The sequence below is a fragment of the Lygodium microphyllum genome, chromosome 24 (genome assembly GCF_053477565.2).
Source record: "Lygodium microphyllum isolate KBCC chromosome 24, Lygodium_microphyllum_v1.1.10, whole genome shotgun sequence".
In the NCBI taxonomy this organism is placed as follows: domain Eukaryota; kingdom Viridiplantae; phylum Streptophyta; class Polypodiopsida; order Schizaeales; family Lygodiaceae; genus Lygodium; species Lygodium microphyllum.
The window spans coordinates 117,984,251-118,009,281 of NC_141158.1; the positions used below are offsets into that span (position 1 = coordinate 117,984,251).

Genomic DNA, 25,031 nt, shown 5'->3' on the forward strand with positions numbered 1-25,031 from the left:
GCTTGTGTGTGCTCTTGAGAGAGGGAGTGTGAGAGTGTGAGGGAGTGAGTGTGTGGGAGTGAGGGATCAAGAGGGTGAAGCTCTTCACCATCTCCTCTACTCTTCTCTTCTCTTCTCTTCTCTTGCGCGCACGGCTATGGAGGATGGAGCTTGGAGATGGAGGAGGATTGAGGATGCTTGAGCTAGCATCTAGAATCGTGGAGCTACCGAGGTGTGCAAGAGAGGAGGCTACTCACATTGGCATCAAGGTAAGCTCACTACACTCGTAGGATCGACTCGGCTAGGTGAGAGATAGCCATTAGAGCTTGCTTGAAACGCTTGAAGCAATAAGCGGTCCGTGGGTCTTGGCGGTCGAGCGAAAGCCCCCACAGTTGCCATCCCTAGGACCACCTTGGTTACTCTTCACCGAGAGTAATGTACACTGCCTAATGCGACTAACCATTGCTAGGTACATTTTGGTATTCCATATAGGAAGATTCACCCTTATGGTGAGTGAGAACTAGCAAGGCTCTGTTTTGAATTGTAATCTCTATATTGAACCTTAGATAAGGTTGAAAACCTATACGAGCCCAATGTAGTTTAGTAGTGGAAGGCCCAAGATGAACAGGGTAAGTTTGTAACCCAATTTATGGGTTGGTTTTCTCTTATAGCGATAATATATATATGAGAATTAAAAAAGTAACAATAGTTATTTTTAAATGGATTGCTTAGTGGTCATAAACTAAGGAGTGACAAGGAACCAAGTGCAAACATTGATTAAGCAAGTTGTTTTTATATGTTATAGACAATGTGATAGCATACATTATTTGGAACACTAAAATATGGCTCAATGGGAAGCAGATGGACGATTGCTAATTAGATCCTAGCTAATCCATGCCTAAAAGACAATCATAGATGCCCAATGATAAAATCCTAAAGTTTACCCTAGTATATTGATTTCTTAAGTGTAAATTGATGTTTCTTATAATTTGATTTGAATATACTTCTTTCATGTTTGTTGGTTCAACTACGATTTTCCTAATAGGTTCAAGATCCCATTGTAGTTTCTTGGCATTGTGTTTTCTCAATTGGGGGATGAATCTCTTGTAAAAAGATAGACTTGCTATGAATATTACATTCCTTGGTTGTAGGGCACCTATTGTTTTCTATTGCTTCATTTTCTTGAAAGGGAGCAACGGATCGAAGGTTGGACTCGAGAGCTATAGCGGGAGAGCAAGAGCAAGAAAGGGAGAGACTAGAAATGGGAACTCCAACAATCACAATGTGTGACTGGGCCTTCCTTTATTCAAACCTCACTAAAAGAATAAAGAATAAAGTGATGGTGACGAGCGCCCGTCACCTGCAGTGTGCAGTGGCGGTGACTGTCAGTGTAGTAATACACGGGTGGCTAGGCAAAGGCGCCTTTACCCCCAACAACCTCCCACTTAAAGGTGAATCTGCCCCAGTGAGGAATGAAAAGAAAAAGAAAAAGAAAAAACAGTACAACATGTACACATGTACAACAGGATGAGGAAAAACGTCATCTCATCCCACGCCCATCAACCTCCTGAGGAAGGCAAAGCGCTCTGTAGAGAGGCTTTTCGTGAGTAGATCTGCATGATTCTGGTAAGTCGAGATCTTGACAAGATCAATAGACTTGTCCTCAATGACCCCACATATGAAGTGATACCTCACCTCAATGTGTTTCGTCTTCGCATGGAAGACCGGGATTCTTGGCTAACTGAATAGCACTCATAGAATCCGAATGCAGTGTAGGAATAGCATCAATACTAAGGTTAGCAACTAAACGACCCAACCAAATGACCTCTTTGCAAGCCTCAGTGACTGCAACATACTCGGCCTCTGTAGTAGAAAGGGCCGTGCATTTTTGCACCCTAGACATCCAAGAAACAGCACCTCCAGCATAGGTGAATACATAGCCGGAAGTGGACTTCCTACTATATGCATGTTCTACATAATCAGAGTAAGTGTACCCCACGACTCCTGTATCCTAGCTGCTATAGCATATGCACATATCTGCAGTGCCCTTCAAGTACCTCATGATACCCTTCACGGCATCCTAATGCTTCTTGCCAGGTGTAGCCATATAGCGTGCCACAACACCAACTGCAAAGGCAATATCTGGATGAGTGGCTATCATGGCATACATAAGACTGCCCACTGTTGATGCATAGGGAATCTTGGCCATCTCGGCCCTCTACTCATGTCTACGGAAAATTAGCCTGTGATACCTTCACATAAGAAGGCAATGGATAGCCAATAGGCTTTACATTCTGCATGCGAAAGGGCTCAAGGACTTTATGAATGTACTCCCTCTATGACAAGAAGAGGAGTCCCTGATGCGCATACCAAGTATGTGAGTGGCCTGTCCCAGATCTTTCATCTCAAAGCTCTTCTTGAGCTGTGCCTTAAGAGCATCTAGTTCATCATGAGCGTTCCCTACTATCAACATATCATCCACATAGAGTACCAAAATCAATAAAGAACCATCACGGGCTTTCTTCGTGTAAAGAAATGGATCCATAGCACTCCTGCTGTAGCCATGTGATTGTATAAAGGCATCAAACTTATGATACCACTCCCTAGGTGCTTGTTTCAAGCCATAAAGACTTTTCTTCAATTTGCACACTAGGTGCTCCCTGCCAGGTTCTACAAAGCCCTTAGGCTACTCCATATAAATCTCATCATTCAAGTCCCCATGTAAGAAAGCCGTCTTGATATCCATCTGGTATAAATCCAAGTCAAGCTGAGCAACCAAAGCCAAGACTAAGCACAGGGTGGTCATCTTAACCACAGGAGAAAAGACCTCATCAAAGTCCACACCATGCTCCTGCTTAAAACCCTTTGTTACCAATCTAGCCTTGTATGCCGGCTTGGGGTGTCCAGGGGTACTTTTCAGCTTGTACACCCACTTGCACGGCAAAGCCTTCTTGCCCTTAGGCAAGGAAATCGAATCCCAAGTCTCATTCTTATGCAAGGAGTCTATCTCAGACTGCATAGCCCTCTCCCAGGAGTGATTGTCACCCATGCGCATAGCCTCATTATATGTGAAAGGCTCTCCTCCATCTGTAACCAAGACATAATGCATCAAGGGCTGAAATCTATCAGGTGGACGTTTGTCTCTAGCAGACCGTCTCACGGCAGGCTCTGCTACCTGTCCAGCTGCCTGTCCAACACCCTGACCATGAGCATTTGCTCTGCAGCGGCGGCTGGAGGCTGTCCAACTGGCTGTGTGGGAGCTCTCGACTCCTCCTGAAATATGACCTTGCGGATCTCAACAACTCTCTCAGGTTTCCTATGCATCTTGTCTTCATGGAAGACTACATCATGACTGCGGATGACTTTTCGCGCCTGCGGATCCCAGAGACAGTAACCCATCTCGCCTGCATCCCCATAACCAAGGAAAATGAATTTGATACTTTGAGGATCCACCTTACTTCTCTTGTCCCTGGGCACATGGCAAAATGCCTCACATCCAAAGACACAGAGATGCGCATAAGAGGGAGGTTTTCCAATCCATACCTCCTCTGCAACCTAGAAACCCAAACTACTAGAAGGTGATCTGTTTATGATATGCACAGCTGTACTAACTACCTCATCCCAAAAGCTCTGTGGCAGGCCTGCATGGCTAAGCATACTGCGTACGCTATGCTCCTAGATGGTTCTATTCATCTGCTCAGCCAAACCATTCTGGGGGGGTGTAGGGGGCGGTCACCTGACGCTTAATACCCCTCTCATCACATAACTGCTCAAAGGCACGTGAGACATACTCACCCCCATTATCTGTCCTTAGGCATTTTAGCCTATACCCAGACTGGTTCTCAACAAATGCAAGCCATCTCTAAAACACAGCCAAGACATCGGATTTCAGCTTAATGGGATAAGCCCAACCTTTTCATGAAAAATCATCTATGAAAGTAACAAAATACTTGGCACCACCCATAGACTGACAAGGCATGGGCCTACAGACATCCAAATGTACCAATGCCAAGGGCTCACTCATGCGTGGCCTACCAGACTTCTTATGCGTAGATCTAGTCTGCCTGCCATAAAGACAATGCTCACATGAATCAAAACATGCATAATCAAGGGGCGGTAAGTACTGCAAACCAGAAAGCATTTCCATTCCCTTCAAAGACATATGGCCCAAATGGGCATGCCAAAGAGATACATGTGGGATAGAACCCACAGACAAAACATGATCAAGGAAAGAAGCAGATACAATCAAGGGATAGAGGCTGCCAGCCTTGGCACCTCTCGCAATCACAAGTCTGCCACGAGTGATCTTCCATGCAGAGTCTCCAAAAGATACATGATAACATGCGTCATCAAGCTATCCAGCTGACATGAGACTGCGTGTCAAAGCAGGTACATGACGTACATCCTGCATAACAAAACTGCTACTAGAAGGAAACTGCATCCTAACATCACCAATGCCCACAATATCAAGAGACCTATTAGCACCCAAGTGCACAGAACCCGAAACAATACGGTATGAATGAAACCACTCTCGGCATGGTGTCACATGAATGGACGCACCAGAGTCCAAGATCCAACACTGTGCATACATAGAGTGTATCTCTGTCATCTGCGAAGCACTAGAAGAAGCTACAAGGATATAATCATCATCAACATCCTCAGGCTGCATAACATTGATCTCTTCAATTTTAACACTGGACTTTGCAGGCACTATGCTGTGATCAGAAGACTTATCCTGCACTTTATCTTTCCCCTTATCTTTGTGCCTTTCATTGCACAGTTCATGGCATTGTGGCCTAATATGGCCCTTTTTCCCACAATGGTGATGACAAGTAACATCTGCATTCCTACCATGGGATTTGATACGTGACTTCCCACGAGACTTGGACCGAGATTTCTGAGAATCCCGTCCACGGCCACTGCCACTGCCATGCTTTCCATATCCATCATTCTTGCCACTAACTATCATAGAATGCGACACAAGAGAGGCATCCAAATTCTTACGGTTAACCTCTTCCTCTGCAGAAGAGCACTCTCAACATCAGATAATTTCAAGGTAGCAGTAGAGGCACATAATGCAGTGGAGAATACATCCCATGACTCATTAAGAGTACCAAGCAAGAAAAGAGGAGTGATATCCTATGCAAAAGTGATGTCTTGAGAAGTCAAGTTCTTGAGTATAGCATGGAACTGGCTCAAGTGAGCAGACATAGTCACATTCTCCTTCATGAGCAGATCCATAAGCTGCTTCAGCCAATACATCAGACTCGCTGGACTTTTCTTGTCATAGAGATTCTTGATTTTATCCCACAACTTCCATGCACTCTGTTCTTCCTCAAATACATTGTAATGAATCTGTTCTATGAGAGATAATATAATAGTGGACTTGCATAACTCATCAAGCTCAAGCCATTCCTCGTCTGGCATAGTTGCAGGCAGATGCCCCCTCAACCTCAATGGTTTGTTCTGTGATTTCTGCACCAACACCTGTCAAATTTGGCTCTTCCAATAAGAGTAATTCGTACCATCAAGCTTAGTGATGTTGAAAATAGCATGATCAGTGGACAAACTCGCCATAATGCAGGCTGGAAGACTGCAGACAGTTCAAAACTGCTTGTTGTTTACTACAGAAAATGACCAAAAAATCACCAAAATCGAGAAAAAATGGCGAGAAAAGTGTAACCAAAGCTGTTGCACACCAAGTACTAGTGAAAGTACATTATTTCAGAATATTTCAACATGAAAAGTCCATGTCAGTCCGGAGTTATATGCTTGTTGTAATAAATGATAGCAGGGTACTGTGAGAGTCAATGGCTGACCAAATCACTGCACCAAGTCAATAATTGACAGCCAAGACATGACCAACCATAAATGGGCATAAATCAGCACCAAACAGTCATCAAGACCCGGAGCAAACACCCAAACATGTCACCAAAGCATCCGTCAGTGAGTAGGCATACCCCCTAGACAGTAGGGTAAAGTATACATAACACTGATAAGACCTGATACCAGTAGGTGTATGCTCACAAGAGTGCAAAGCCCAAGCTCAGGTCAAAAGCAACTCCAAGATATCAATGCATGAACCATGCAACATTTAAGTGTAAGAGATCCCAAAGTCTCAAGTATCTGCAAAATGCTCAAATAGCATAAACCTCTTGCTCAATGTCAGTCAAGCATACAAGATGCTCCCACTAGCACAAAAGGTGGATAAATGAGCTCAACAGCTCAATCAAACCAAGTCAAAGCACCAAAGACAGGTAACCAAGACAATGCCTTAATAGCAGCCCAAGAGCATGACGGCTACAAAGCAACTGTAGATAGCATCCATGAGTAAGACATATATCCCAATAAAGATCTCTAACAACCAAAATGATATCCAACACAAAATTCTAGAATAGCAAATGAGAATCCAAGCCAAGTCTTCAGAGAGCACTAAAGCTCAACAATTACATGGTACACTGTGCCAAGACAAATGCATCAAGCCGTAGGTGTCGGCTAAGCATGTACCCAAAGAGCATATAACTGTCAAAGCATTGACCACCACTGTCAAGCATAGACCGATGTCAATAAGTGCAGGCTGAAATATGCTCAAGCTTCCAAAAGCATCCGGATCCAAGGACAAGCTCGAAGTCGTCCCTCAATGATCAATACATCATAGCATAACCCAAGACATACACCCGGAACCAATAGACATATGTCAAAGCATGAAAGATAGCTTCAACCCAAGAGTACTCAACATGCATTTATTGTTATAAACTGTGTATTTCCAGTCCCACAATCAGGCCAAAATCATAGTATGACATGTAGCTTCAATCCCCCAATCAATCGGGATGCAATAGACATCAAATCGGTTATGTAGTCATGCCCAAACAAGCATACGCATAAATTGTGAATATAACACTAGTATCAAATGTCAGTAGACTATTTATAATAGTCCTGAAACACTGTTTTCAGCCACCAAACCAATGCCTAATCTCAAAAGATCAATGCCAAGTATCAATACATGTGCAAAAAGGCTGAAATGGAGCTTGAACAAGTGCTTAATGCCAAGTTGGACCTGGAGCTGAAGTAACTAATGGTGGCTGAATGAAATCTGTCCAAAATCAGGTGCAGATCAACGTGATGATGCTGCTGCTCTTGTTGGTCCACGTGGCAGGTCTGGAGAGATTGGAGGGCTCAAACATGAGCCAAAGAGGCCTTGGAACAAGCCTCTAGCAGCCCACAACCAGTGGCAAAGAGATATGAAGATTGGAAGCTTCAATGGTGGCTGCCCTATTTACCTAGACATGTGGATTGAAATAAATCTCTGAAATAATAAAGCAATACCTCAACGTCAATGCCCTGATGGTGCCTCAATAGGCCGGAAAGAAGCTCGAGAAGCCGGGGGGTGACAGGAGCTCAAGAGAATGAGCTATGGCTACCGGGAAGGAGACCCAATGCGAGTGGGGAGTCGATGGGAAGCTGAGAATGCCACGAGCCAAGCTCAAGAGTCGAGAAGCCAAGCTCTGATACAAGTTGAAAGGTGAGAAGGATCGAAGCTTGCATGCAAGAGCTGTGGCGGGAGAGCAAGAGTAAGAAAGAGAGAGACAAGAAATGGGAACTCCAATAGTCACAATGTGTGACTGGGCCTTCCTTTATTCAAATTGCCACTAAAAGAATAAAGAATAAAGTGACGGTGAACGAGCGCCCGCCACCTGCAGTGTGCAGTGGCGGTGACTGTTAGTGTAGTAATACACGGGCGGCTAGGCAAAGGCGCCTTTACCCCCAACATCTTCTACTTATGGCCTTTTATTAAGTACAACAACACTAAGTCGCCATGTTTGAATTCTCGTTGCTTAACATGCTTGTCAAACCAACTCTTGTGGCATGCCTTTTTGCAAATTAGTGCATGGGTGGCTAGAAGTCGAGTCTCTGATAAGCATTCTAGCTCGATTAGGCACTTCGTCCCTGTCTCCTTTTCATCCCACCTCTCTTGGATGGCTACTCTTAGGCTCAAGACAAAGAACTCTACAGGTAGAATGGCTTTCGTACCTTAGATTAACTTGAAGGGAGTCTGTCTTATCATTGTTTTATAGGCTGTTCGATAGGCCTATAAGGCTACCATCAGTTTGTTGTCCCAATTACTATGCGAGGTAGAGACTACTTTGGTCAGGACATTCACTAAGATCTTATTAGTAGACTCAGCATGGCCATTCACTTTAGGGTACTAGGGTGAGGATTTTCGATGGATGATTAAAAAGGTCAACAAGAGGTGAGCGATTACTTCATTAATAAAGTGTGTGTCTTTATCACTAACTAGTTTAATGGGGTAGCCAAATCGTGAGATTACTTGCTCCCAAAGGAACTTAGAAGTGGTTCTAGCATCATTTTTCCTCGTGACTCATGCTTCTTCCCACTTTGTGAGATACTCTGTAGCAATGATAATGTACTTGGCTTGTGAGTACTATGTCACAGGACTAATCAGCCCAATGAAGTCAATTTTCCATTTCTCGAATGGTTGACTTGCAATGATTGGACTTAGCTCCATTTTGTCCTTATGAACAGGCACCTTGGTTCATTGGCACTTGTCGTAGTGCTTTACAAATCATACTACATCTTGAAAAAGAGTAGGCCACCACAGTTGAGACTATAGCACCTTACAAGCCGTCATGTCTCCGCTGAAGTGTCCTCCTGCAATTCCACCGTGTGCTTCTACAAGTGCATCATGCATCTCATATTCGCATACACAGCAAGCCATCATGCCCTAACCTATAGAGTTGTCCTGATATCAACTAATAGGGTTGTATTTTAAGGATGAGTCACCTAAGTTGGGTCTTTCAGGTAGTCGATGCTCACTATATCGTTTGCCCAATATAGCATCAAGTTAGCTCTAAACAAGTCCCTTTCACTAGACAAGTGAAACATATGTGCGTCAGGCAAGTCATCTGTGATGCCTTGTCCAACAGCTTCTCCTGTGGATATGCAAGACATGTGGTCGGTCATGTAATCTGCTTCCCTTTGCATACAATCACATAGAAGTCGAACTCGAGAACCAAAATTAGCCATCGAGCAATGCATCCCATAGAATAGCATTTGTTAACAAGGTAAAGCAAGGCTTGATGGTCAACAAAGAAGAAAAAATGTGTGGCCAATAGGTAATGTCAAAATTTCCTTACAGCAAACACCATGGCAAACCGTTCCCTCTCCATAGGCGGAGTATTTCATTTCAGTATTCGTGAGTTGCCTGCTAGCAAAGCTCACATGATAGTCTAAATTGTGTTCACCAAGTTGGCACAACACAGCTCTTACGGCAAACTTCGAGCCGTCAATATGAATGTGGATGGTTATGGTCTAGTTTGGGCTCTTAGAATTGGTACTATGGGTAAAGCCTTCTTCAACTCTTCATATACGTGTTGGCATTCCTCAATCCATTCAAACATAACCAATAATTTTTACAAAGGCCTAGCAATTAATGCATAGTTTAACACAAATCGTGATAGTACCTTGTATGACCGAGGAAGCACTGAACTCCCTTATAGTCGGTTTAATAGTGGAAGGTCAACGATAACCCTAACTTTCAAGAAGTTGGTGGCGATGCATTTTTTGACACCGCATGTCCTAGGATGCATCCATGCTTTACCCAAAAGAATTGGCACTTCAAGGGGTTCAACTAGAGACAATACAATCTACATCTTCCAAAGACTGCTTAGAGCTTGTTGAGGTATTCCTTCCAATTAGAGTGGACACATAAATTGTCAACAAATACCTCTTTCTCTCAGCTAAGAATGTATTTGAAAATGGCACACATGAGCCATTGAAATGTGGCTAGTGCATTCGTCAACTCAAAGGGCATGACTACGTAGGCAAAGATGTCCCACTTGGTAGTGAATGCGGTCTTGTGTCGATATTCGGATGCACTTGCACTTGATTGTATCTGGATAAGGCATCCAAGAAATTGTAGGTGTCACCACCCTCTTGAGTATATGCTCAGTGTACGGGAGTGGATAATTGTCTCTCTTCGTGGTAGCATTGACTTTCTTGTAATTAACGCACACTCTGATTTTTCCATTCTTCTTCATCATAATCACTATGGGTAATGCCCAGTTCGTGTGCTTGATTTCATAAATGAATCTTGCTCTTAGCAACTTATCAATTTTCTCTTTGATAGCATGAGCATGTTTTGGATTCATTGGATGCCTTGACCGGCATTGCATCGGTTGTCATCAGGAAGTTATGAGTCATTACACTCAGATCTACCCCTTTTAGCTCATTGAAGGACCAAGAGAGTACGCCTATGTACTCTCACAAGAGAGCAATAAGAGTTGCCTCCTCTTCCTCGGTCAAGTCGTCAGCCATAAAAACAAGTCGAGACGTCTTCCCTTCCTCAGCTAGATTAACCTCCTTAACTTTGGTGGATCCTTCTATAGGCTCACTCACTTGCCCTTGTATTTTGGCTCCTAGCGAGACGTAGTTTGGCTAGCTCCATTTTAAACTCTACTATTTCCGAGCTTGGGTTAGCGCCATTCCCTTTATCTTGGTTACTTGGGGTTGACCGTTCGCTAGATATTGTTGCCCTTTTTGGAATTCTAAAGTCAGCTTTGTCTCTCAATTCGAGCTCCTAGAGCTTCTCTCCTTTAGATAGTCATCCACTTGTATGGCCTCTTCAAAGACCCTAGCTAGTGCATCTCTCTACAAGCTTGAGTTTCCTGCCAAGGCCTTGTAGAGTTCCTCACTATGTATTCCATTGATGAATATGGCAGACACCACTCTCTTAGTGGGTCATTCATTAAGTGGGGATTTTTCTTTATGAAGAGACTCTTGAGGTCATTGAAATTAGTGTGCTCCACAATGTCTAAGCTTGTGTACCACATCCTATCCTTATCGCCCAAGCATAGGCCAAAAGCTTGTGAGTGCTAAGCAAGATCTATGAGGCACAGACCATCAAAAGACATCATTGCAGATGTTGAGGAGGAAAGAAAGTTGGCGCAGAAAGCTTTGCAAAGCATAGCAACATACATCCAACAACAGCAAACTAGGAGATTGCTGATTTTCAACTGTCCAATTTCCGTGCATCTAATTCAAACTAGTCCAATTCTAGCATTCGATTGTTTTGTGTTTGATTTAGACTGATCTGATTATATAGTGTATCCGAGTGATCGATGGTGGCTGAGCATCCGAGTCCGATTTTGGAGGTGTTCGATTGTGATGTGTCTGATCGTCCGAATCGAACAAGGTGAACAACCGATTGGACGAGTAAGGGGTAGTCCGATTTTCAAGATCGAATGTCTAGCATCCAATCGAATAGCTTGAGGAAGTCTGAGCGATCAATTGTTTGATTTTCGGAGTCGGACCCTGCAAGCCGTGTCCAATTGCGGCACATGCAAATTGTGAAGATGAAAAATCAACTCGTGGTAATGATTTTGGTCACACCAACATGCAATGAGCTCCAAAATACAAGAATGGATACACATGAAGGTTTCTATATACCCGGTATGAGCAAAAAACTCTTGTGAATCCGATCTATTCGCTCGAAATTCAAGCTCTCTCTCTCTCTCTCTCTCTCTCTCTCTCTCTCTCTCTCTCTCTCTCTCTCTCTCTCTCTCTCTCTCTCTCTCTCGTGCTAAAGGTGAAAATGAACTTCCCCCTTGCCCTCTAGGGCCTTAAATCCTTGTTCCGCTTAGCCTTAACCTCTCCGATCACTCCCCTTGTGGTAGTAACATTCAAGCACTCTTTTTTCTCATTTTTTCCTTTGTTTGTGCCCTTTTTGGGCCTGTTTTAGAGTAGCAACCCCAAAGTGATTCACTTTGATTTCTTGATCCTATCCTACTCTAAATGCAACAAAAATCAAAACCCAAATATTGAAATGATTTATCCTACTTGCCTACTCATAAAAAACCCAAAATACTTACTTATTTTAAATATTAAAATTCCCAAGTCTCCTACCTACATCAACCACCGATTCAGGGATGAAACCCTACTTTGACGCTTGATTTGAGGCACGCAAGTGCTCAAGCTTGAATCCGTGGTCCCAACAACATAACCAAAATGTAATGGAAGCTCACACTCATCCACCAAGACCCATGGACTGCTTATTGCTTCAAACATTTCAGGCGAGCACAAATGGCTATCTCTTACCTAGCCGACGCACCTTTGATCCTATAGGGGTGTAGTGAGCTTACCTTGATGCTCGAATGAGTAGCCTCCTCCCATAAGCAAACCAATAGCTCCACGATTCATGATGCACGATCAAGCAACCTTAAGCCTCCACCTCCAAGCTCCATCCTCCATAGCTATGCGTGAGACAAGAGAAGAAGACGAAGAAGAAGAAAAGAGGAGATGTGGAGAGCTTCTTCTCCAAGATCCCTTGCCCTCACATACTCACTCCCTCACACTCTCACACTCCCTCTCTCAAACACACACAAGCAAGCAAGAAGATATAGAAGAAGAGAAGAAGAAGAGGCCACTTTTGCCACACACCAAAGAACGAGTTTCTCATTCAACTTTTTTTTAAAAATACAAACCCTAAATCCCTCATGCACCCATTCTCTTTTTTACATGACCGAGCACCTTGCCAAGGTCCTCTTTCCCTATTCCCTTCTAGTTGCCTTATCCCTTCACCTATGTTTGTTTAGACTTTACAATTTGCACAAGAGGGAGCGTGGCACTCTTATAAAATGAATTACATTACTCCCTACGCTTTCCTTGCTCTAGGACGTTCAGAGCACCTTGCTAGAATATTTGATGCTCTCCTTCGTTCTTCCAGAGCACCTTGCTAGAATATTCAGTGCTCTCCTTTGTCCATTCTAAGCACCTTGTTAGAATATTCAGTGCTCTTCTACATTTTTTCTGAGCTCGCCTTCTCCTCCACTTTTCTCGTCTGTGCAGAATGAGCTTCTCCATTTACTTTTTGACTCGGGCTTCCTCTGTTTCTTTTTGGCTGCATGCTTCGTGTCTGTAACATTTGCATTTTGAGGAATCATAATACTCGAATTTGATGGGTCAAGGGTGGGTTGTGATTTTGGTCATGTTGGCGGTAAAGGCACCTATGCATAACCACCCATGTATTAGCTACGCTAATAGTACCTACATCATGTATTCATTACCCGTACACTTGTACACTACAAGTGGCAGTCGCCCATCATTGTCACTTCATTCTTTATTCTTTTAGTGGCATTTGAATAAAGGAAAGGCTGATCACACATTGTGATCATTGGAGTTTCCACATCTTGTGTGTGTGTGTGTGTGTCTCTCTCTCTCTCTCTCTCTCTCTCTCTCTCTCTCTCTCTCTCTCTCTCTCTCTCTCTCTCTCTCTCTCTTTCTTTAGCTAGTCGCATATCAGTGTCAGTAACAACGTCGCAAATGCGACGCTAATACCGACGCAAATAGCGACGCTGATAACGACGCTACTACTGACTGTTCTATGGCATCGCCAATAACGGCGCTTTTTGCGACGACGGGGGCAAATTTCTTTATTTACATTTTTCGTCGCTTTTAACGTCGGTATAAGGCCTATATCTTGTAGTGAATGCACCTTGATATCCAAATAAATCCTAATTTTATTAATAAGATAACACCATCAATATACATCTTCTAATGTAAAAATCTAAACTATTGTTTTATAAAAATTGTGTATTAGACTTGCCCTTCTATGAGAGATGGAGAAACGCTAAACATTGTAGATAAGATCAAAGATTACATGAATACATAGTATAATCAAGGAAAGCGTAGACGACTAAGTTTAAAAAGACACATGCAAGACGAATTCAAAGATAAAGACAAACTAGGACAAGAGGAAGTGAGATGATCTTGAAGAAGAAAGGAAAACATGATGCATGCAAATGCAATGATTTTATCTCCTTCAACTTGGGGCATGCAAATGGAGAAAAATTTGGACTAAGCACATGATGTGTAGAGTATTTGACATGCAGAAGTGCCTTTAGAATTTCAGATCTTGTGATTGGGCATAGAAGATTTATTTTCTTGTTATAAACATCCGAATAACAATTTTACTAATGCTTGTTTTGATCCCCATTATTTTATCACATTGAGTAAACATCACATTTGAAAAGAAGCTGATGGGAGAAGAATACAAGTTGAGATACACAAATTACTAACAACAAATGAATACACACAAATAGATTTAACTATTTCAAATTGTTGTTGTTGCAAAAGCATCCACCATGCATAGAACCCTAAACTTGCATGCATAGATTGAATAATATAGGTGATACCCAAGGTTACATAGTGCATTGTATCAAGCAGTTGCTTTGATGAAATATGTACATTCTTCACATACACACATACACCCATGTGCGCTAGACGCATGTATGGAGCTGAAGAATTGTGAGGTGCATGTTCTTCAATTGCAAAATCATCCATTCAAACTTGCGCACAAAATTCATAGATTGAAGAAATATGCCATGCATAGGATTCTCTATAAGAAACTTTGCATCAACAAATCATGATGTTGTTATGTGGACGTTGCATCGTGTTATGCACGAATCTAGAATTTGAGACATGCCATCTTGCTAAGATAGTATGCATAAATATGAGGAAATTAACACATACTCACAGAGAGAGAGAGAGAGAGAGAGAGAGAGAGAGAGAGAGAGAGAGAGAGAGAGAGAGAGAGAGAGAGAGAGAGAGAGAGAGAGAGAGAGAGAGAGAGAGAGAGAGAGAGAGAGAGAGAGAGAGAGAGAGAGAGAGAGAGAGAGAGAGAGTATAGCACTACATCTCATGAAGGATTTAGATGAATACAAATTTTTTGTTTACTTGGATGAACCATTGAAGATGGTATGTAATCTACATGGCAACCGCCGCGGTTGTTGGAGCTTCCTCTGCGTTACTATTTGCATGCCATGGGCTAGAGGAGCGCTCTCTCCCAAGGGCTTTAGCAGAATTGCGCTCTTTGTTTGTCTCTTTCCTTGTGTGGGTTGTCACTAGCGCCGAAGAGCAGGACTAGCACAGATCGAAATGGAGTGGTCAAGTTCTCCTAGTTAATTCTAGTCCCTCTTTTTTCAGTGGCACTTCAATGCACTTTGCCCAATCTCGAAATCATCTGCTAGCAGTCCAAGACAGGTGGCCACACATGCTCAAACATTACTTTCTTGACTCCGTTCACTTAAATTAGTTTGTGTGACTTGGCTCTAACTTGTGAAACTTGGCCATTAGTAGTTAAAGAGTGAATGGGTACTCCATGGATTTGGTGGAGTTGTCAATTGGAGATTAGTCCATATTACTCTCTCTCCTGCTTTTTGTTTTCTCTCCCTTTCTTTTTGCATTCTCTCTCTACGACTGGAATTGTGCGTGACTGCAAATTTGAAGTCCTCACACCACACAAGTCCTGCAAGTGTGAAGTCCTCACACCAGACAAGTCTATATGCTTAGGTGTGGCAAGGCTGAAAGTCTTTGGACAAGGATGGTGCCAGCCCCACAACGTATTAGGTACGACAAAGCGAGTTTTGTGGCATATGAGGGAGAGGCCGCTGCCACACGTCCAGTGGATACAAATCTATACCTTAGGGCTTGATTAGCCAGCCATGATCGAGTGACGTTGAGCATACATACTGGCTCGTCAAAAGATCATAATAGAGAAGAGACGAGAGACTGAGAGAGAGGGAGAGCGAGCAATAAAAGGGAAGGGACGATCAGGAAAAAAATCAGAGCGCTTGTGGCTAGGGTTCGAAGCTACTGCACCGAAGCTCATTTATCTTTTCCAGAAGCTTCTGCAGCTGCAAAACAGTCATTTTTCCTGCTGCCACACCATCTGGAAGAAAGGTTCCACTGAAAACAAGCATTTGGTGCCTTTGCTCGACCAGCACAGAGAGAGAGAGAGAGAGAGAGAGAGAGAGAGAGAGAGAGAGAGAGAGTCCTGTTGATTCCCTCTGATGGCGGCTGCCGAGAAGATGGTCTGCCTCGGCAAGAGTCCCGCCCTCCGATACCTTGGTACCATGGCTACCCTCCAGAAGGCCAGCTTCGGCCGCACCCTGCATCCCTTCTCCTGGCGCCGTCCCCCGGCCCTTCCCACGAGCATGCGCTGGATTGGGGTGGCACCTATAGCCACTGGCAGGCTTTCTTCCCTATACCAGACCTTGCATCACAGAAAACTCTCCGCTGTTCCGCAAGCGGTTGTAGCTACACCCCCTCCTCGAACCGGAAATGGTAATACCTGCCATATTACAGATATGTCGTGTCTCTTGGCTGTGATGAATAAGCCTGGTCGTTCATTTCTAATTACCATGTTGCATCTTTTATCATGACGGATTGAGTATTGCAATACATATTTTATATCTGTCGGGGTGATGAATTAAGTTGACACCAACCACACCAACTTTCTGATTTGACACTAGGCAACTCATGTCGCAGCAGCACGCTGTCCAAGCTTGCTGCTATCGGTGTTTAAAATTTCAATCACTGTGATCAAGTTTGCTGTTTTTCCACACTCATGGCAGTTAATCCGATACTGATTATACTATTTCAAATTTGTGGTGGAATAAAGCCACTCGTCTATTGCATTATGGACATAACTGGAGGCGACTTTCTTTCATATGAAATGACAAGGGACTAGAATGAACAGCACCATTCTATCCAGTGTTTTTTGTATGACTTCCATTTTAATGCACAGGACAGCCAATGGTTGTTGGGGTTATATCAAGATTGGGCAGTTTCATGGGGCTGTTGGTCCTTAAGCAGCTATCTTTTTTGTCCTTGAGCCACTAAGTTTTCAGGTGTTTGATGAGCATGAACTGGAGGCGACTTTCTTTCATATGAAACGACAAGGGACTAGAATGAATAGCACCATTCTATCCAGTGTTTTTTGTATGGCTTCCATTTTGATGCACAGGACAGCCAATGGTTGTTGGGGTTATATCAAGATTGGGCAGTTTCATGGGGCTGTTGGTCTTTAAGCAGCTATCTTTCTTGGCTTTGAGCCACTAAGTTTTCAGGTATTTGATGAGCATGTATGGTGGTTCATATATACTATTGCCTTCACATGCGACTGTATAATAGAGTTTAGGAGTTTTTCCCAACGGGATCCGCTCAAAGCATTAACTAATTGAATCAAATTACTGATACGGAAGTGAATATTCTGAGTTCGACGTGTTTCACTGGGCTCTTTTGTGTGAAGGTTACATGTGATGGCACTTGGTGACAGCAGTGGTGCCTCGGATACTTTTAGGCATCATTTACTAAGAGGTTTTTTTGGGGCTGGAGGGAAGGGAGGTTTGTCAAGGATGTGTTTCTTTGAGAGTATCACATCGAAGAGGAGTGTTTACTTTGCTTCAGCTCAGCCATTTTCGATGACATATGGTTGTCTAGTGGATCACACTTATGATTTATGTGGAGGCTTGGAATCTTTCCATGGGAAGAGGTTAGCTCATGATTGATTAAATTTTTTGAGCCATGACTATAACTAGAGTGCCAATGCTTCTCCCCAGTGATACTGTCATTGCCGATTCTGCCAAGGTCCAATCCTATTTGCCAATGTGAGAATTAATGAGATACTTGTTTGTTGCTTTTACTGGTTTCCATGCCTTTGTCATTAACGAGATTCCTCATCAGCATGTGCAGTGATTTCATTATCTTTCCAACTTGGACCTTGGCCTTTCATTGGCTAGGTTTGTTGAACAGTTTTGGGACTTTGATCAATCTTCATGGTTTGGAGTGTTGAGAGGAGAGCCTTCCATCTCTCCCTTTTACGAAGTCTACTCTGTAGCCATTACTAGTTGTTGGATTGGCTGCATTGAATGTTGAGTTTTTTAAATATTTAATAATCAGAGGACATTTCTGGGGATTCTAGGTTTTGGTGCAATTACTTAAGAAGTAAGTGTTGTGTCTTGGAACCTTTACATAAGTCTTAGGCTCCTATAAAGGAGGCCTTCAAGACTTCTATGGTGCTGAGTACCTTGCCTTTGGATGGAGATGTCTTTTCTAGCCTCGCTCAAGATTTAGGCATGGAGTGTCAACAAGTAGATTGTGTGGTTGCCTTTTGTTTGTGAGACTTAATCATTGAGTTGATGGGGGATTTTAGGAGCTTTATTTACTTTGTTAGTAGTCATGCTTGTCATGCACTCTCATCTCCTACTTGTGAGCCTTAGTCTGAGTTAGACGAGGACATTAGAAGCTTTGACATGGTTGTCATGTGCTTTGATGGAGAAGGCAACTCTATTTGAGCATGCATTTTTTTCTTTAGCTAGGTTTTTGGTGTGCATTTGTCATGAGGACGTGAAAATTTGATGCTTTGCTTATGTTTAATTGACATTTGATTAAAGGATTAATCAAATGTGCAATTAAAAGATGCACATGTGTTGCACATGTGAGGTGTAAGCTACTTTTTCACAGTTGAAGGCCGAAGGACCCTATGAAAAAGATGGGTGTCAAAGGCTAAAGTTGTAACAAGTTACACTTGTTAGATTCTAGGTGAATTTTGGTGTCAGTTTGCCCCTAGGACCATTAATTGGCCATTAAGTGTCAGTGGTGACACCAGGGACTAGGCATTAATTAATGGATTAATGCTTGTCCAAGCGTCAATTAATGCATGGGACCCCTTTGGGTTGCAAATGGCCTAGCCAATTAATTTTTGGATGGGCAAGGTCAATTTTCTGGGCATGGATTAAGGGTTGAATTAATTTTCAGAATTAATTAATTCTGAAAATTAATTAAATGACTGGAAATTGCTGAAAATTGATTAAGAAATTTGCCACTTGGAAAAACTTTCCCATGCAAGTGTGGAAAGGCCTAAATAGGGCCGAAGGGAGAGGGAAATCTCGTTTTTGCATTTTGGAGCTGTTGGGAAGAGGTGTTGGACTGTTGCTGACAGCTTTTGGGGCCATTTTCCCAGCCATTGGAGACCATTTTGGTGATGGAGATTGCATATTCTTGACCTTGGGAAGCTGGCAATTGCTGCTGATGCACTTTCTCCTGAAGATCACAGTTTCTGATGCTCCTATTGTTGTTGGAGCATCCGTTTGGGGCTGGTACAGCAGGGCAACAGCCGATTTTGATCAGTTTGCGACAAATCTCAGAATTTTCTCTCTCTACAGCATTCTCTCATCTCCTTCAGCCTATGCTCAGCCATTCTTAGCAATTCTCAACCATTCGGTGGAGATCTTAGCCATTTTTGGTGGGCTGATTTGTAATTTCTGCAGTAAACCCTAACTCATAGCAGAAATTAGGGTTTAGCAGCTACCTTGGGATCCATGCCAGAGATTGAAGGCTCAAGGGATTGAAATCAGCAGTTGATAATTGAAGATTATCAAGGGATTTTAGGAGCCAGCCCATCCCGAATTGATTTGGGGCAGCATTTGGCCAGCCAAGGGTCAAATTGGAGAAGAAGTCCTGGGTAAAGCAAGGGGCAAATGACCCAAAAGGCTTGCTGGACATTTATGACAGCAAGAGCAATTGGTTAGCAGGAGGAGATTGAAGAATCTCGAGTTGTACTCCTTCCAATTGAATGAAAGCTAAAGAAATACCACAAGGGGCGCTAATTTTGGGGCCAACAGGGTGTCTACTGTCCAAGAATGTTATGGTAAAGTGTGTATTTGATTTTATGTGCATTTAATTATTGCTGTAATTAACTCTTAAATCAGGTTATCACCATCCATTCCAAGAAGAAAGGCTAGTTTCAGCATTTCTTGGCTTGTGCAGCCCCTATAGACTGTGACCAACGTTCCTAGATTGGGATTGGTCCTGTTTGTCCTTTTGGCATTTATGATACCTTCATTTGTATTTTCCACATTTTTTTTGGTACAATTGGCCAGATTCTTGGCCCTTCCTCCCAACCCCCCAAAACCACTAGTTGGTAGATCATTCTTTTCTCTTCCTTGGTAGGTGCACACTCCTATTTCGTGATTCTCCTCCATCTCTAGTGCTGCTTTCATCTTCACCTTGATTCTGTGTCCTCAGTGATGCCTTGGGTTGCGTGTAGGGACCAAATAGTCCTCTTCTTGTATTCAGCTTTCTTCCAGTGTTTAGTGTAGATTCTCTTCTCTTCATGTAGTCTCTCTTCCCTTCTCTCTCCTTGTTCGTGTTTCCTCCTCTGTTGTGTACATATTATCATTGCTAAAGTGAGGACTTGGAGAGCCATTTGCCCATTGGATTTCTCGAGAAGAAATTACGAAGGCTCGCTATTGATGTCTCTTCTTTCATGAAGGATCACATCAATAGGTTAGAGGATATGAGGGATGAGCTTTTTTCCCTCAGTAGGATCATCCATTCGAAGAATATGGCCATGACTCTTTTGACCTAACTGTCTTCCACTCTAGCCTTATTACATGGCACATCTTGTTGCCAAAGGGTATGCCCATTAGGATGGATGGACTTTGATGAGATGTTTGTGTTAGAATTGGTTGTAGTGGTGGAAGCATGTGAAACTGTTGTAATAGCCTACACGACACAAGACACCGTCAGAAATATAGTGCTTAGCTTAATAGCACATGCACAGACTCGCAAATGAGTTGACTAATTTGCTACCACCCTCTTAGCTTATGGGTGATGTGGTACAATACAATGATACAATGATAATGATTCGAAGTACATACAACAATGACCATAAGAATGGACCATTGGTACCCAAGTAGGGGATGATAATCAAGCCACCACCAAGGTGCTTGAGAGAGAACTTGATGTCAATGTTGATCATACGAGCTCTTGAAAATAGAGAAGAATCATAGCAACTCTCTATACTTATCAAACAATGCATTTCCAATAGCATATGTGACCATCTTGTTAGCAATGCCTCTAAGCAACATGACCATGGATTCCCTACCTTTGGCTTGATCGCCAAAAGTATCCCCCCATGTGAGCTCGAACTAGGAGTTAGTTTTGCTCTTTATCAAAGAACAACCCATCATGAACTTGTATGCCAATCCGAGCTTCGAGATTTCAAAGCTTGCTAGACTTTGGTCAATGCATTAGGGAATAGTTCTCTTTAGACTCTGTGCAGTTATATACTTGTATAGACGAAGCTCAATTGCCCCACCTTACCACCTTCTCACTCTCTCTCTGTGGCATTGGAGAGTTGCGAGGGATGCCTGCATCACCAAGAGAGGTAACCATACTTTTCTCGGTAGAAGATGACTTCTTTCGGGTCATGGTTGAGGGATTTGAATTGTAGTTGGAGTTTGAGGGGACTGATGACTCATTGGGTAAGGTTGTATCTTGCTTCTTCTGTTTTTTCTTTTTCTTCCATGATGTTGGCTAACTCCTTGTAGCCCTTGCTATGCATCAAAAAAGAGCAAAATATGCTCAAGCATCATTTATATCCCATGCAAGTGCAACTTCCTTCTAGTTGTTGCAATCCCAATCATCTGGAAGAGGAGTGGGAATCCAGAGCTAGATAATAGCTCTTGAAATCATGCATTGTGATTGCTTTTGCACAAACCAAGCTTTCATAATAGCGCTTGAGGTCAGTTAATTAGGTCCATGAAGTTCATCATCAGTGGAGTAGCAAGGTGTCACGAGGACGTGAAAATTTGATGCTTTGCTTATGTTTAATTGACATTTGATTAAAGGATTAATCAAATGTGCAATTAAAAGATGCACGTGTTGCACATGTGAGATGCAAGCTACTTTCTCACAGTTGAAGACCGAAGGACCCTGTGAAAAAGATGGGTGTCAAAGGCAAAAGTTGTAACAAGTTACACTTGTTAGATTCTAGGTGAATTTTGGTGTCAGTTTGCCCCTAGGACCATTAATTGGCCATTAAGTGTCAGTGGTGACACTAGGGACTAGGCATTAATCAATGGATTAATGCTTGTCCAAGCGTCAATTAATGCATGGGATCCCTTTGGGTTGCAAATGGCCTAGCCAATTAATTTTTGGATGGGCAAGGTCAATTTTCTGGGCATGGATTAAGGTTTGAATTAATTTTCAGAATTAATTAATTCCGAAAATTAATTAAATGGCTGGAAATTGCTGAAAATTGATTAAGAAAGCTGCCACTTGGCAAAACTTTCCCATGCAAGTGGGGGAAAGGCTAAATAGGGCTGAAGGGAGAGGGAAATCTCGTTTTTGCATTTTGGAGCTGTTGGAAAGAGGTGTTGGACTGTTGCTGACAGCTTTTGGGGCCAATTCCCAGCCATTGGAGACCATTTTGGTGATGGAGATTGCATATTCTTGACCTTGGGAAGTTGACAATTGCTGCTGATGCACTATCTCCTAATGATCACAGTCTCTGATGCTCCTATTGTTGGTGCATTCGTTTGGGGCTGGTATAGTAGGGCAGCAACTGATTTTGATCAGTTCTTCGCGACAAATCTCAAAATTTTCTCTCTCTACAGCATTCTCTCATCTCCTTCAGCCTATGCTCAGCCATTCTCAGGAATTCTCAGCCATTCAGAGGAGATCTTAGTCATTTTTGGTGGGCTGATTTGCAATTTCTGCAGTAAACCCTAACTCATAGCAGAAATTAGGGTTTAGCAGCTACCTTGGGATCCGTGCCAGAGATTGAAGGCTCAAGGGATTGAAATCAGCAGTTGATAATTGAAGATTATCAAGGGATTTTAGGAGCCAGCCCATCCCGAATTGATTTGGGGCAGCATTTGGCCAGCCAAGGGTCAAATTGGAGAAGAAGTCCTGGGTAAAGCAAGGGGCAAATGACCCAAAAGGCTTGCTGGACATTTATGACATCAAGAGCAATTGGTTAGCAGGAGATTGAAGAATCTCGGGTTGTACTCCTTCCAATTGAATGAAAGCTAAAGAAATACCGCAAGGGGCGCTAATTTTGGGGCCAACAGGGTGTCTACTGTCCAAGAATGTTATGGTAAAGTGTGTATTTCATTTTATGTGCATTTAATTATTGCTGTAATTAACTCTTAAATCTGGTTATCACCACCCATTCCAAGAAGAAAGGCTGGTTTCACAAGGAGGTGCCATTTAGAGAGCATAAGATGAGAAGATAAAGCAAAGAGAGAGGAGAGATAGCAAATATAGCTAGAATATAGTAGAGACCATACTATTAGGAGTTTACATGTAGTGTAAAGATAGCTGATCACAAAAACAACTACTGAAATATGGAAGATATTATCAAATATAGCTAGAATCTAAGCAAGTGCGAAGGTTTCAATTAGTTGATACTAAGAAATTCTCGAAAATACTATCGTCGAACGTGCCCAAGATTAGAAACAAGAAAATACACGTATTTGTAATGAAAAACTGTAGGTAGTAATGGCATTAAACGTAGTTGTTGGAGATTTAAATAACGTGAAATTGTGAGAGTGCGCAATGGAAAGGAATGGAAATATAGAGACAAGGGGATAGAGAGAGATTGCAAGAACAGAAATATGAAATTTGCATTAAACAAGAAAGAATATTGATAGAAACAAGAAAGTAGCAAGAGATTGATCAATCCCTGCACTCAACCCACAGCGTCTATGAGGGCACTAGATTAGGCTAATGATGATGGTAGTATTGAAGATGGAGGAAGATGATAGAGTTTGAGTATGCACTTGCTGGGGAAGGAGAAAGATGAATGAATGATCTGCCAATTGAGTGGGGGAGGCTGTAAATAGCCAGTTATCCCCAAATTTGGCCGATCTAAAATTTGGGACTAAAAATATAGTCAACCAGCATTTAATGTTGGTAAAAATGTGAAATGCTCATAAAAATCTTAAAAATAGTGGATAATGTCATGCAGGTGGTTGTATGCAAAAATTGCATATAAAATCTTGATCGGAGGAGGAAATACAGTGAAAAGGCAATAAGTGAGTGCTCTAGAATGAGCTGCCTCCTTAGTCAAAACTAGTGACAGACAGGTCAAAGCTCCTAAAGTTGTCGTCTAACATAGAATGAGGCTCACAGGTTGTAGATGACAAGGCATGGTAAACATGATTGTTAACACCCCCTCTCAAATTCTGGACGTGGAGAAAGGCCAAAGAAGAAACAAATCCTGGGGTAGCAAAAGGAATGCCAATGTCAATGAAGTCTGTTGAGGTAGACTGTCGATGAAGAAGCTCCTCGCGATCATGGGAAACCCCTCTTTAAACAGCAGGAGCCAAGAAATCCCCAGCCGCATCGAGTGCCCCCCTAAAAAGGATGGGGGCTACGAGGGACATTGGAGGAGGGGGTGGGGAATGGGAAAAAGCTTGTGGAATAGGTGGTGCACAAGCAAGAACGGGTGGAGCAATAGGTAATTGCCTCAGAGGACCCTACATAAGAGAAGGGAAATGGAGCTTGTACTTGTAAAGCTTGCTTTCTTGCCAACTTGTCATGATAACAACCCATGTAGAAGAATCCTCAATACAAATGGCTTGCTTGGTGAAGATAACCTGAGTACCAAGCCTCATAAGGCCATAAACTGAGAGGAGTGGAAAGCCCAAGCACAAAACATCGAGAGCCTATGAAAGGAAGTTCGAAGTGCAGTCAGGAAACAAAGGCAAAGCGCCAACACCACAAATAGGCACGATACAATGTTACCAACAATGATTGAACCCTCAAAAGGGCACAGATTCTGCAACAAATCACCTTGTGGAGTCATATGGCTAGAAGCTCCACTATCAACCAGCCAGGGTCTCTTAAAAGACAAGGAAACCACTAAAAAAGGCTCCTCCAATTGAACAATATGAAGGAACACGGACTCATGGGTAACCACCGGAGTAGAGGTAGAAGGCTCGGATGTTTTAGGTCCATCTGTCGCTCCCGAGCGAAGGCGAGGATACTTCTTTCAACATTTGTCCTTTGGATGTGTCCCCTTCTCGTAATATGGGCATTGAGGCTTCTTCGAGTCGGAGTTAGAGCTTGAAGAACTTTCTTGTTGTTTAGCCTCATCTCCCTTTCATCTTCTTCCCCCTTCTTGAACTTGCAACAAATCTTTGGTGGAGGTGGATCCATTGGCAAACTCTTTGGTGTGCTAGTCATGCTCTTAAACAAGCTAGGCAAAGTTAATAGAAGCTTCTCACAATCATTGATGTAAGAAGGTCGGTGTAAAAGACATCAAACTGGGGAGATGGCATGTGAGTCAAAAGAATCATAGCCATATCCTATGAAGAGATTATCTTGCCAAGAAATACAAGCTCATTCTTCGTATCCTCCAACTTGTGAATATGATCCTTCATGGAAGGAGAATCATCAACATC

General features: G+C 42.7%; 1 protein-coding gene across 1 annotated transcript in view; it reads left to right on the forward strand.

The window, feature by feature from the left end:
• Positions 1 to 15,467: 15,467 nt before the first annotated feature.
• LOC148015560 (presequence protease 1, chloroplastic/mitochondrial-like) overlaps positions 15,468 to 25,031 on the forward strand; it is a 41,513-nt gene continuing 31,949 nt past the window's right edge. Inside the window, exon 1 of the mRNA XM_087665818.1 lies at positions 15,468 to 16,119. Within this exon, the coding sequence (XP_087521944.1) occupies positions 15,846 to 16,119 (274 nt within the window). The 5' untranslated portion in view covers positions 15,468 to 15,845. The remainder of the gene's footprint in view (positions 16,120 to 25,031) is intronic.